Source organism: Corythoichthys intestinalis, chromosome 18 (genome assembly GCF_030265065.1).
Source record: "Corythoichthys intestinalis isolate RoL2023-P3 chromosome 18, ASM3026506v1, whole genome shotgun sequence".
NCBI classification, from domain to species: Eukaryota; Metazoa; Chordata; class Actinopteri; order Syngnathiformes; family Syngnathidae; genus Corythoichthys; species Corythoichthys intestinalis.
The window spans coordinates 17946737-17961985 of NC_080412.1; the positions used below are offsets into that span (position 1 = coordinate 17946737).

At 39.5% G+C, this 15249-nt stretch overlaps 1 protein-coding gene across 3 annotated transcripts in view; it reads right to left on the minus strand.

The window, feature by feature from the left end:
- Window positions 1-15249, minus strand: part of gabrb4 (gamma-aminobutyric acid type A receptor subunit beta4) — an 87643-nt gene that overhangs the window by 44530 nt on the left and 27864 nt on the right. The window contains exon 1 of one of the 3 annotated variants that reach the window (XM_057820974.1): window positions 13061-13400. The exons of the other annotated variants lie outside the window; for them this stretch is intronic. Coding sequence (XP_057676957.1) covers window positions 13061-13178 — 118 coding nt within the window. The 5' untranslated portion in view covers window positions 13179-13400. Of the gene's footprint in view, window positions 1-13060; window positions 13401-15249 lie in introns of those variants that run through there. 3 annotated transcript variants of the gene reach the window in all.

The window sequence follows — 15249 nt, forward strand, 5'->3', positions numbered from 1 at the left end:
AACATAGTAATCTAAAAAAAAACCCAATCCATTTACTTTCCTAATGACCAACTTTAAGGTGTTAAAAAAACCGGTAGTGGGAATAATTTTGGCAGGACGGGACTGGGAGTAGTTCTACAGGAGTGGGACGGGAAGAGATTTACTTTTTGACTCAACCAACTCAACAATTGGGATGGAATGAGAGTTTTTCTCTGGGTGAAGGAAGGAACGGGTGTGAAAATCCACTCCCAATTCATGCTCTAGTATTCACCTGGTAGTTGCTTGCAATCCGCCATTAAGCTAAATTTTGAGCTTGTTAAGCTTCTGTTTACAATTTGGTCAATTGTATTGTTTTTTTTTTCCATTCTGCACAGTTCTGAATAAAATTGAGCAGTTTTTTTTCTGAATTTTCTGGTTCTTTCTTTCCATATTGGCTCCGATCTCATATACAGGTAGTCTCTGGTTTACGAACGAGTTCCTTCTTTGCACTGGCGTTGTAACACGTATTTACGCGTAAGTCAGCATTGACCCTTTAAATGCCTCAAAACACCCTTTAAATTAAAAAAATATATATACTGTATAAATCCCAAGACATATATTATACGTCATTGTAGTCCTTGCCAAGATGTTGGAGCTAAATCCTAGCTAGACAGTGAGCAAAGCTCCGAAATTACGATGTCAGACTTCCGTGTGGTTTGCTGACTTTATTAAGCTGCTCATGATATCGACACTTGCAGAATGAAACTGAAAAAAAAATGAAATTAAATCAGTGCCATCTTCAATAACAGCAATTCCCAAATTTGGGTTTGCAAGTAGCTGCTGATACAGCAATAACAAACGATTAGCATGTATCAGTTAGCGTCCGCGCATCATCAAAAACAATCTCATAAACTCGCCCCAAGTATTCGACAATAATTAAAAAACAGTACAACAATAAAGAGTACAAAAGGGGTTAAATACAGCCGTCGCCTCTGGATGCTTCACAAGCAACAAATGTGCGCGCAGGCTTTCACCTCTTCATTCGGCTGCTTCCTCGTGTGCGTGTGCCGTCACTTCTGTGTGTGGGTCGGGCGAGTGTGTTAATGCTCTCATGTGCAAAAGTACAACCTGCTCTACGCTTCCTGGTGTAAAGTAAACTACTTGTAAAGTAAATTCTAAAGCAAGCACTTTTGTGCTTTTACTTCAGTACTTCATCCACCACTGCTCTATATACAGTATGATTTAACTAAAACGAGCATGTCAGGCAGAACAACTCTGCGGGCCGTTTTTTTGCTTGCGGGCCGTCCGTTTCACCCCACTGTATACTACACTATACAAATGACTTTATAGCCCCAATTGCGTGCTGGCCTGTTGTCATATACAGTGGGGCAAATAAGTATTTAGTCAACCACCAATTGTGCAAGTTCTCCTACTTGAAAAAATTAGAGAGGCCTGTAATTGTCAACATGGGTAAACCTCAACCATGAGAGAGGAAAAAAACAGAAAATCACATTGTTTGATTTTTAAAGAATTTATTTCAAAATTAGAGTGGAAAATAAGTATTTGATCACCTACAAACAAGCAAGATTTCTGGCTGTCAAAGTGGTCTAACTTCTTCTAATGAGGTCTCACGAGGCTCCACTCGTTACCTGTCTTAATGGCACCTGTTTTAACTCAATATCAGTATAAAAGACACCTGTCCACCTGTCAGTCCCACTCCAAACTCCACTATGGCCAAGACCAAAGAGCTGTCGAAGGACACCAGAGACAAAATTGTAGACATGCACCAGGCTGGGAAGACTGAATCTGCAATAGGTAAAACGCTTGGTTTAACGAAATCAACTGTGGGAGCAATTATTAGAAAATGGAAGACCTACAAGACCACTGATAATCTTCCTCGATCTGGGGCTCCATGCAAGAGCTCACCCCGTGGCGTCAAAATGATAACAAGAACGGTGAGCAAAAATCCCAGAACCACACGGGGGACCTAGTGAATGACCTACAGAGAGCTGGGACAGTAACACAATGCGCCGCCATGGACTCAAATCCTGCACTGCCAGACGTGTCCCCCTGCTGAAGAAAGTACACGTCCAGGCCCGTCTGCATTTGGATGATCCAGAAGAGGACTGGGAGAATGTGTTATGGCCAGATGAAACCAAAATACAACTTTTTGGTAGTAACACAGGTTCTCGTGTTTGGAGGAGAAAGAATACTGAATTGCATCCGAAGAACACCATACTCACTATGAAGCATGGGGTTGGAAACATCAAGCTTTGGGGCTATTTTTATGCAAAGGGACCAGGACAACTGATCTGTGTAAAGGAAAGAATGAATGGGGCCATGTATCGAAAGATTTTGAGTGAAAATCTCCTTCCATCAGCAAGGGTATTGAATATGAGACGTGGCTGGATCTTTCAGCATGACAATGATCCCAAACACAGCCAGGGCAACAAAGGAGTGGCTTCGTGAGATGCATTTCAAGGTCCTGCCGTGGCCTAGCCAGTCTCCAGATGTCAACTCTATAGAAAATCTTTGGAGGGAGTTGAAAGTTTGTGTTGCCCAATGACAGCCCCAAAACATCACTGCTCTAGAGGAGATCTGCATGGAGGAATGGGCCAAAATACCAGCTACAGTGTGTGAAAAGCTTGTGAAGAGTTACAGAAAACGTTTGGCCTCAGTTTTTGCCAACTAAGGGTACATAACAAGATGAGACATAACAACATATTGAGATGAACTTTTGGTATTGACCAAATACTTATTTTCCACCATGATTTGTAAATAAATTCTTTAAAAATCAAACAATGTTGTTTTTTTTTTTTTCCCCACATTCTGTCTCTCATGACTGAGGTTTACCCATGTTGACAATTACAGGCCTCTCTTATATTTTCAAGTGGGAGAACTTGCACAATTAGTAGTTGACTAAATATTTATTTGCCCCACGGTATATGTATAATTGCATGTGACATACACACACATATTACCAGCTCAGAATCCCCCCAAGGAAAAAAAGGAGGGAAAATCACAATTTTAAAAAACGCACAAATGTACGCAATAGTCATGAAAAGTGTCCACACATGCAACGTCAGCCCAATTGTGATAAGTGCTGTCACGAGTTGTCGATAGTTGCTAATGTGGTTCCCGTTAGTCTGTCAAATAGTGAGTGTTGCTCATTTGGCTTCCAACCAGCTGGACACTAGATGCTTTTATCATGGACAGGCAGTATTGGCCAAGCACCCACAATACAAAATACGAATCATTGTGGGGATGTTTTGCAAAGCAAAGCTCCTCACATTTAAAATTCATATTTTTTTTCTGTCCACTTTTTTGTTGTGCTGCACACCCACATGCTTGGACAGATTCACAACTTCCAACCACAAGGGTTTCAGAAATTTGCACAGGCTGTCCTCCAAAATCAAGAGGAAGTGACCTGCAAGTGGCCAACATTTTTTACCATTTACCATTTTTCTTTATCCGAGTCACATAATTTACATATAAAAAATTCAGGGAATCTATGCGCACAAAAGTTGTATGCAATTTTTCTAGCTGTCCCATTAATTTGCATTGGGGAAAAAATGCAAATTATACAACCTATCATAAGAGAGGGGTGCTTGAAGTCACTCGCAGCAAGGGGTACTGAGGATGTTTTTAGTTTTTCCCATAAAAAAGCAGGTATTTCGGTCCAAATTTGTCATGCTTGCACGTTTTCTCCATACAAGGCGTGCACAATAGCAGTACACACACATGCTGGATAGTTTACGTACTACTACTAGGCTACTACCGTATTTTTCGGACTATAAGTCGCAGTTTTTTTCATAGTTTGGCTGGGGTTGCGACTTATACTCTGGAGCGACTTATGTGTGAAATTATTAACACATTATTATATCAATTTACATCTTATTTTGGTGTTTAGGAGTGACACTGATGGTTTGGTAAACTTGTTAGCATGTTCTTTATGCTGCAGTTATTGAATAACCCCTAATAGCTCTGTTACATTAACATAGCGGCCATGTTTGCATTTCGTTGGTAATGCATCATGTAACATTATCATACTGTACACTTATTCAGCATGTTGTTCTCTATTGTATTTTTATTTTAAATTGCCTTTCAAGATGACATATCTATTCTATGTGTTGGATTTTATCAAGTAAATTTCCCCCAAAAATGCGATTTATACTCCGGTGCGACTTATATGTTTTATCCTCTTCATTGGGCATTTTACTGCTGGTGCGACTTATACTCAGGTGCGACTTATAGTCCGAAAAATACGGTACAAAGACAGTGTTCTATTTCACCTACAGTGTGTGTTGGAGTTTTTGTATTGGAAATAAAAGTGCCCACGTATTATAAAGCAAATCCCTGCAGCTAGATGGCGCAATGACACACGAACACATTAGAAAAAGAGCCAATAAGCCTGGGTTTAACACACACGTTTCACAACACTAAAATAAATTGCACACAAATTGTCATGTGCTGTCATTTTTTTGTTCTCAATTGTTCTTTGTGACATGTTTGTGTTCTCAGTTGTTCTTTGTGACGCATAAAGGAGGACACTGTCATTGTGACGCATTCCGAGCGCACTCTATTTAGGGATGCCTGCGCCTATCAGCTTTTGTCGGACGATTCTGTGATGAACAGCAAGCAGTTTATGTGGATCTCCACTGTCTCCATCCTGCAAAATCAGATGATCCACCAGGGGCGTCCGTTGAGGGGCGGGGGGTTCTGTCATGTGCTGTCATGTTTTTGTTCTCAGTTGTTCTTTGTGACATGTGTTCTCAGTTGTTGTCGTGTGCTGTCATGTTTTTGTTCTCAATTGTTCTCTGTGACATGTTTGTGTTCTCAGTTGTTCTTTGTGACACATTAAGGAGCACACTGTCTTTGTGACGCATTAGGAGCACACTCTATTTAAGGACGCCTGTGCCCATCAGGTTCGTCGGGCAATTGCCCTGTTTACCGCGGTGTTTGCCCTCATCATCATGCTCGCCAATGTTTCCTCCGGTTGTATCCTACTTTGATCATTTGCTTTTTTGTGCTCTATTTTCTATTGGACTTTGTTAAATTTGCATACTGTTTGGCATGCTTCCTTTATTGCGCTTTTTATTAAATACAAACCTCTTCACTATTTCTGGTCTCTGAGTCTGTGTTTGACATCCACATAAACGGCTTGCAGTTCATCACACGAATATCCAACAGTGTGCCATGTTAACGCCTCCTCTGTCCACAGTTGACTTTTCCATTCGATTCCATCCATCCATCCATCCACCCACCCATCCATCCATCCATCCATCCATCCATCCATCCATCCATCCATCCATCCATCCATCCACCCACCCATCCATCCATCCATCCATCCATCCATCCATCCATCCATCCATCCATCCATCAACGTGGCCCAGTACAAAGCAAGGTGTCAGGTGGTGTTCTTAACAAACAAAAAACAACAGCTTTTTCAACATATATATTTAATCCCCAAAGTTAAGCACGCCATTGTTTCAGTATATTTTATTTATTTATAGGAGTGATTGAGTATTTGTTCATTTGCCCTTCCCAGTCAAATTGGTTGGACGTCTAGCGCCGTCAATGGCATCCAATGAGTTTGGACGTCTGACTTGAGTGGCCAAGTCAAGGCATGGTTTTGGTTCAGGTTAACAGTGTTCATTCAAGCCTTGTGTAACACGATAAGGCTGCCATTTGGATAATTACAGGCTTTATCAGTTGTCAAGGGAGTCGAGTGCTAGTCTGCCAGGGAGTGTTTGGATGAAAGAGCAGCACAGGTTTGTTTGAATCCTTCATCAGACTACTAACGTTAAACTCGACGCCATGAAACAGAAAATGTTGGTGCTCATGGAAAAAAGATAGCTGGCAAGCCAAAAGCGTGTCGAGTGAAACCACCCTGCTGGTATAATTTATTTTGTTTTTGATTCAACATTTTGGGCTATCAAGGTGCATGCTTTTAAAAATTGCTAACACATTTGCCATTCGTGGGATGGAGATTTTAAGTGCACTACTGTCTGAAAACAACAATAATAACAATCATGAGTCACACACAGGAATATAGCCACCAGAGGTCAATTGATTTTCCTCAGTGCACGCTTAAATGGAAGTCCGAAAAATGAAAAGAAAAAAAAAGAAAAGAAAGAAAGAAGTGGAATTTTCCTAGATACGGTCTCCAATGGTAACCATCGACACCATTGTAATCATTGAATGCTTCCTCGCCGAGGTCCTTCCTGTCATAATACTCACATGCAAATGCCTACTCATTTGAATATGCAAAGAAAGATTTATTTTAACAAACTGCATTTTAAAATGAGAATCATGGCCTCTACATTTTTGCTTCTTGTAAAGCCTACTGAAAATACATTTGATGGACGCCAAAGAAAACATGAGTCTTCCTCTTATAAAAAAAAAAACAAGAAAGAAAAAAAACTCAGAAAATAAACCTATTGCCTAGCAACAGAGGGCTCCATAGCAACTGTGCAGCATTTTTCCTACAGTGTTGCGAGAGAAGCATGATTTATCCAGGAGAGTGTGTTTTTTTGCTTTTGTTTTCAATGCCGACTGCACGTTATGAAACCCTTTCCGCAAGAATCGAACCAATAAAACAAGATCTTGCGCCAAATTCTTCCCCCACATTTAATACAGTGTTTCGCATCAATTATTTCTGCCTCAGCAGAGAGAAGCAAGAAAAGAATGGCAGGAAAGCAATTGATATAGCTCACGCTGTTGAACACTGATTGTGATTCAGCAAAGCTGACGTTTGAAATCAACAGCTTCTTTTGTACCACAATTTGCGGTATTGTGTTTCCGTCCTAACTCTTTCAGTGCCATTGAAGATGACAGACGTCCAATTGTTTGGCGTCCAGTCATAGTTTGAGATTTATTCAAATAAAGATCAGTCCATTTCATTCTTTTGTCCTAATCTAACCATGATTCCTATTAGTGCTGAGTGATATTGGGGAAAAAATCTGTCAGTATGTGGGTCATCTTATAACACATTATCGATATGTCACGTTATTTGATTCAACATTTATGAGAGATCTGCCCCTCATTTACTTTATTTTTGAATAGACAAACTGACCTGCCGTAAATGTTCAATGTATTTAGTAGTGCTGAAACCTAAACCTATCCAGTGTAAACAAAAGCAGCACAGTAATATATATATACAGTGGTCTGACAAAGTATCTGAACCTTTTGGAATTTCTTACATTTCTGCATAAAATCACCATCAAATGTTATCCGATTTTTGTCAAAATCACAGATGTAAAAAAAAAAAAAAAGTGCCTGATTTAACTAAAACCACCCAAACATTTATAGGTTTTCATATTTTAATGAGGATAGCAACAATGGCAAAAGAGGGAAAAATAAGTAAGTGAAGCCTAAGGAGACTTAAAGAGCAATTGAAACCAATTTTTACCAAACAGTTCAAGTCAGGTGTGTGCCCAATCACTGATGAGTGGTTTAAAGTTGCCTTGCCCACTATAAAACACACACCTGGTAAGAATTGTCTTAACGAGAAGCATTGTCTGATGTGCATCATTGTTCGGTCAAAAGAGCTGTCTGAAGGCCTACAATCAAGGATTGTTGATTTGTATAGAGCTGGGAAAGGATACAAAATGATCGATCAACAGTCAGAGAAGTTGTCTACAAATGGAGAGAGCGTGGCACTGTTGCTTCTCTCCCAAGGAGTGGCCGTCCACCAAAAATGACGCCAAAGGTTAAGCGCAGAATACTTAGAGAGGTAAAAAAAGATCCCTAGAGTGACTGTTAAAGACTTACAGAAATCACAGGCACAGTCCAATATCTCTGTGCACACATCAACTAGATGTAAAACTATGGCCAAGAAGGGTTTTCATGGGAGGACTCCACAGAGGAATCTGTGCATCATGATTTGGGGCTGTTTTGCTAATTCAAAAGTTTATCAGAATGTTTCGCAGGAAAACCTAAGGCCGTCAGTCAAAGAGTTGAAGCTAAAAAGAGAAAGATGGATGCTGCATGCTGCAACAAGACAATGATCCAAAACACAGAAGTAAATCAACTTCAGAATGGTTTCAGAAGAACAAAATATATGTTCTAGAGTGGCCAAGTCAAAAGTCCAGACTTGAACCCTATTGAAATGCTATGGCCTGACCTAAAGACAGCGATTCATGCCAGACATCCCAGGAATCTGACTGAACTACAGCAGTTTTGTAGAGAAGAATGGGCCAAGATTAGTCCTGATCGATGTGCCAGACTGATCTGCAGCTACAGGATGCGTCTGGTTGAAGTGATTGCTGCCAAGGGGGGGCACAACATATTAAATGTGATGGTTTACTTACTTATTTTTCCCCATTCTGTCATTGTTTGCATATTATCTTCATTAACATATGAAAACCTATAATTCTTTGAGTGGTTTTAGTTAAAGCAGACATTGTTTTTTCATCTGTGTGATTTTGACAGAGATCAAATCACGTTTGATGTTGATTTTTAGCAGAAATGTGAGAAATTCCAAAAGGTTCAGATACTTTTCATATCATTGTATTATTGCTCAACTACAAAGATATATGATAATTTACTAATACTTGTACCTAGTGGTTTTGACTTTTAATATTGCTTAAATTAAGTTAGCATTATATAATTAATTCATTGGCTGTTATTGATGACGAGAGACGTCCTCTACTGGGAGTACATTTTTAATGAACATTTGTTCATTCGCCCCCTCCCAGTCCAAATGGATTTGATTTCTATCTCTGTCAATGGCACTACAGGAAGAGCATGTGTTGCTATTTTTTTCCAATGTCATCCATGCATTACTTACGCACGGATGGGTTAGGGATAACTATTGAATGGAGATAGGGACATTTTGAAGCATATTGGCACCAGTGTAGCAACTGGACGCCCTCAGCTGGCCAAAATGTGCTCTACTGGAACAGGTCTATTTATGGCGATAGACATGACGCTAGAAAGTTTTATCTCGTTTTGGCGATACATATCGTCATGTTGTACAGTACTAATTCCTATTCGTCTTGATGCTTTAAGAAATGCATTCATTAAATTTTCTTTATCTATGTTTGCTTGCTCAGATTACAATTTCCTCACGAGGCCAACATAAACTGAGAGTGACAACATTCACACCCACTGGCAAATTTCCACCTGACTTAACCCAAGTCTTCCCAAATGTAAAGGGAAAAAAACCCTCAACATGTAGGCTACCATGTAACATGTACATGTCACATCAATTTCAGCGGTACATAGCCACGCACCACGCCATGCCGCCCTCGAGAACATTTTGTAATTCGGCCTCAAAGATGAAGTCATCTGCCAAATATTTTAAGATGCAGCACACACATGGCCATAGCTCTCCCAAGAGGGATTATGTAGGCAGTGGCACCATAAGGAAATTTTTGCTTTAGGCAGGAGGATGAATTGTCTTTGCTTTTACAGTACTGTAGTACATAGAGAACTTAACTGTTTTAATAGCTTATTCTTATCTTTTCTAGCATAAACTGTACTAAAAGTACTAAAAGAGCCTGTCTTTATTAACATCTCTATGGAGTCGCATATACTGTAGTATTAATAAAACATTGAAATCAGACCTTTCACGCTTTTCACTTGATTAATATATGACTCGAAGGTGGCTAAGTAATGGCAGTATAAAAAATAAAAAAAATCACAAGACTTGTATGACTGTCACGGCCCTGTCACAATGTTTCTATGGCCACACATGATAATTTACAGTGCACCTTAATGCAACACTGCACAAGATATGACAACAGCAATGTCTTCATGCTTAAAATAATACATTTTTAATCACTAGGAGCCATGTACAGTGCATAGCAAAAGATGCAGTAAGAAGTTTCTATTACTGCAGCTGCTGCACTGTGTTGGACAGAAGTGAAGATGCTGCATACTGCTGCAGCCAGTCTGGTGAAGAAATACTGGTGAATAAAGGGAAATCATTACAGCAGCTCTGACATAGGGAACAGAAAGAGCCAGAACAGAAGGCAAAAGAAAATGATGAGGTAAAGCAAGAGAGCAGAGGCAGTATATCACCACCAGTCAAAAAGACAGGGGATAAGTAAAGGTGGCCTCATCTTATCGTCCTTTCCTGTCACAAAACTCAGCGCTGATGAATGAAACCTACTAAGAGAATCTGCTAAAAAGCTACATAATATGAACATTCTTTCATGCTTGCATACACTGATTTTGTCATTGAATTATGAAACACTGCAGATATTGCCCGGGGACTTTCCAACTCATAAATCAACGTCCCACTGGAAGCTTTAATAACACACCTCGACTGCTAAAGGATCATTAAAAAGTTTATCAAGTTAGTACTTTAGCAATTTAAACAAAACACTCAACTTACTGTATGCATGTTGGACAAATAGCCATGTAGAAAGTCACCAGAAACTTTGCAGAACTTTGCACCCCTTTGGGTATACTTCATCTGTAATGTGTACCCACAATATGCTACACTAACCGTTGTTTAACAAAATTGATTTGCTGCTCTTACAATTTTATGACCATATCCGAAATCTATTTTTGTGTATATGGTTAATGTTGTCGTTGTGGTTTCTACAGTACTCTTGGGTATATGGTTGTACAGACTGGATAATTAAACTCGCACACTTGGCTATTTAAGGTAACCAACATATTGTAACCCGTGATATTCAATATTAACTGCGGTCCAGTGGTTGGGGATCGCTACTGTACTGTAAGTGTTAAATGTCAAAAGTCTTCAACAAAGGAGACAAGTCATTATGACACAACGCAACCTTTGCCAATTTTAAATTGAGGGATATGCCTGGTATGCGACGATACTTATTTTAATGTTAATGTATCCTGAACCTATTTGAAAACACTTTGGCTAAAAAAGTGTGTCAGCAATGAAGTACAGTTTAGTGATTTCCCGATCACACATGTTTGCATGAGAGTCTGAGTTACCTGATTTTGAGGATGTACAGATGTTGAGTCCCGATCCGATACTTCAGAAATGTACTAAAGAAGAATATATATATATATATATATATATATATATATATATATATATATATATATTTGCAATATGTTGCTTGTATCCATTAAAGGGGAAGTTTAAAATTTTTGACAATAGGCTTAATCTTCGAGTAAGAAGTGGGTTCAATTAGGCATGTGGACTTGATTTCAACAAATTCCATGCGGTTTGTCAGTTACCGTATTTTTTGGACTATAAGTCGCACCTGAGTATAAGTCGCACCGGCTATAAAATACACAATGAAGAGGAAAAAAAAACATAAGTCGTACCGGAGTATAAGTCGCATTTTGGGGGGAAATTTACTTGATAAAATCCAACACGTAGAACAGATATGTCATCTTGAAAGGCAATTTAAAATAAAAATACAATAGAAAACAACATGCTGAATTCATGTACAGTATGATAATGCTGCGTGATTTATGAACCACAAAATGCGAACGTGGCCGGTTTGTTAACGTAACATCGCTATGAAGAGTTATTCAGATAACTATAGCTTAAAGACTATGCTGAGAAGTTTACTAAACCATCAGTGTCACTCCAAAACACCGAAATAACATGTGAAATTATATAATAATGTGTTAATAATTTCACACATAAGTCGCTCCAGAGTATAAGTCACACCCCAACCAAACTGAAAAAAACTGCTAATTATAGTCTGAAAAATATGGTATTTGTTAATTTCAGGGCTCGTGAGTGGACAAGTTAGCATGAGTCAATAGTGCCTCCTTAGCATGCCAATAAAAAAACTATATTAACATATAGAATATAGTCAAATAAATTCAAAATGCTTTGTTCGAAATAACCTTGCGGCCAAAACAATGGCACACCAAACTGCCGTAATTAATTTCATTATGCGGGACCATTTTTTTAGATGCGTAATGCGACCAGAGTAGAGAGAAGTGCTTCGCCCACTCGTGCCCATTTTACTGGGGAGTCCCTTTTGTTCCCACTTAAAAATTCAGCGGTGAAAAAAACGAAGTGATATCACTCCGCCCTGCTGGCCTAGACAGCCTGTTCCCTGCAGAGCTGATGGATTACAAATGTTGCTGTACATACTTTAATTATTGGCATGAAATGGTAAGTTTGAATAACTTTTTCCTGAAATCATAGCCAACACAAATAAGTGCATGGTTCATCGGTGATTCTCATGTGTGCACATGTTTTTTATTCGAATGCTAAGCAGGCACCATTAACTCGCGCTGGCTTAACCACTCCGGTGCCATGAAAGTAACAAATAACTAATAAACTGCAAGGGATTTGTTGAAATAAACTCCACCGACAAAATAAACCCCTTATAACTCGAAGATGAAGCCTTATGTTAAAAATTCAGAACTTCCCCTTTTACTCAGTGATCCCCATCCACCGGGCCATTGACCGGTATCGGTCCGTGGCGCATTAGCTACCGGGCTGCAAATAGATAATAAGTAATTTAACGACCGCAAATCTGGCCTGTGCCTCTTGACTAATCGAAGTGGAGATTTACGAACATTGCCCTCTAGTGGTTGGGCACCATACTGGGGTGTTTGCACACCTATAGCAGCCCAGCCTCAGTCAATGTAAACCACGGTGTCAAACTGGTCCTCAAACGACCAACCTGGTGTCTTACATGTGTAATCAGTTAATTGCAGTCAGGTGCTGCTTGTTTTAGCAGGCACCTCATTGGTTGAACTGTCTGTGCTGGATCTGTTGGAACAAAGACCAGGACCCACTGAGGCCCTTTATGGAATCGGTTTGACACCCCTGATGTAAACAGTAACGCTAGCTCATGTTGGCTATGTGCTTCTGGCGGTGAAGTCTTTGGACAGCTTTTTTTATGGGGAAAAGGCCACCTGCTGAGACAGGAGTGGAGCCCACAACCAAGTCAATTCTGCATGATATGTGTCTAAAAGCTAGCAAATGAGGCAACAAAAGCGAATAGACTGAGAGCATCAAACCTCTGTCAGGAAATGCTGGGCAGGCAGGTGTGTGTGGACCCAAACGCAGGAAACAAAAATGCAAGGCAGGAGGCAGATGGCGATGAACTCAAAAAACGTTTTAATAATATCTAACAAAAACACAAAGTACAACCAAAACCACTGGGGATCAAAAGGGCAAGATTCAAACTAAACTTACTTAAATCGGAGGGACGGATACACGAGGGCTTGGACAGGATCTTGGCTTTTACACGGACATGGACGCTGACATTGACATAGACAATGACGCAACAAGGAGTGACAAGAAACTGGGTCATTATATACGCAGACAAGGGGTAACGAGACGAGGAACAGCTGGGTAACACAGGTGGATGCAGATTGCAGGATACACTGGGAAAACACACACAGGTGAGAGCAATGGGTAATCACAGGGACAAGTCACACTAGGAGAAACCAACACAAAACCTAACAACCTCATGGCGAACCATATTGCTAAAGCCAAGAAACCTTTCACAATTGGAGAAGAACTTATTATGCCTGCAACCAAGGATATTTGCCGTCATGTTTTAGGAGAAGCCAGGCTGCTTCAGTGTATGGTGAGTTATATTTTCTTAATGTTAGTTTTCAGCCCTGTCGTGTTATTTTATATTTACTATATTGTCTGCCACACATTGCCAGTCCGTGAAAAAAAGGGCCCACATCACACCGGTCTGTGGTGCAAAAAAGTTTGGGAACCATTGCCTTAACTCATTCACTGCCACGGATGTTCTAGACATCAAATCCATTTCAACTGGGAAGAGTGGCATTGAGTGACCATGTTTCATTGCCAATGATGGCGATAGACGATCAAACAAACGCTACCAACCCTCCCATTCAAAATGGAATGGACATCTAGTGCCGTCAATGGCAGCCAATGACTTAATACTTAAAAAGCAATACATTTCATACATGTATCAGTTCGGGGGACTTCCCTACTACAATTTATGATTTATTTACATGGATTCAATTATTCATTCAGTCAATGATAATGCTATGCATGTCCCTTCAATAATCTAAAAGATTTTTTTTTTTTTGCATGCTAGGAACAAGTGGAGAAGGACAGTCATCATCGGGTCTTTCAGCTGACACCATGTCGCTAAACTAATCTCCTGAGTAACCTTGCATGTAACCTGCAGTAAATCTTGTTTACAATATTTCACGCCATGTCCTGTCAAAGGTACATGAATGATGAAGTAAAGAACGTAGGTTTGAATCCTTCACAATTTCTGGATCTAAAATATAAACATGTATAGTAATTTATTCAAATGTGACCATCACACTAACTCTGCTGTGCGCAACTAATTAGTGTTGCTGGCTTTTGTTTTGACAAACATTCTAGTTAAAGTACTTGGATGACCTCATTTTGCATGTATGTATAATTCAGTCAACTCAAAAGAGCTACAAATTCTTATGAAAGGATCAATTAGAAACACAAACTGGTTATTAGGTGTTTGTTTATTACCATACTTTGTATTCCAAGTAACTGCAGACTACAGAACAAGGAATGCACAAGGGTGTTGATCATGTTCTGTGTTTTTTTTCTCCCATAATCTACAGTAAATTGTACGCAATTCAACTGAACTAAAAATGTCAATTTTTCAATAGAACAGATGTATAATAATTTATAAAATGAGCCGTACGAATGTTGGAAAAACAATATTACTCCACACACGGCAAATGGAAGGGCTGGCCTCAAACAGAAACATGACAGCACAGTCAAATGTGTTCGTCTTTAAACGCATAATAGGAAGGTAGAATAAAAGTCAATTTCAGCTCCCCAAAACTAACAACAGATAGTTGCCGCATATAATGAGCCATGTGTTATAATGAATCCAACTGTGCATCTACAGCGGTATAAAAAAAGTATCTGAACCTTTTGGAATTTCTCAAATTTCTGCATAAAATCACCATCAAATGTTGTCTGCTCTTTGTCAAAATCACACAGATGTAAAAACAGTGTCTGCTTTAACTAAAACCACCCGAACATTTATAGGTTTTCATTTTTTAATGAGGATAGCATGCAAACAATGACAGAAGGGGGGAAATAAGTAAGTGAACCCTTGCCTAAGGCGACTTAAAGATCTATTGAAACCAATTTTTACCATGAAATTTAGGTCAGGTGTGTGCCAAATCACTGATGAGTGGATTTAAAGCTGCCCTGCCCACCCTAAAACACAAACATGGTAAGAATTGTCTTGATGAGAAGCATTGTCTGTGCATCATGGTTCAGTTAAAATAGCTGTCTGAAGCTGCTGATTTGTATAAAACTGGGAAAGGATACAAAACCATCTTTAAAAGTTTGGATGTTCATCAATCGACAGTCAGAGAAGTTGTCTACAAATGGAGAGA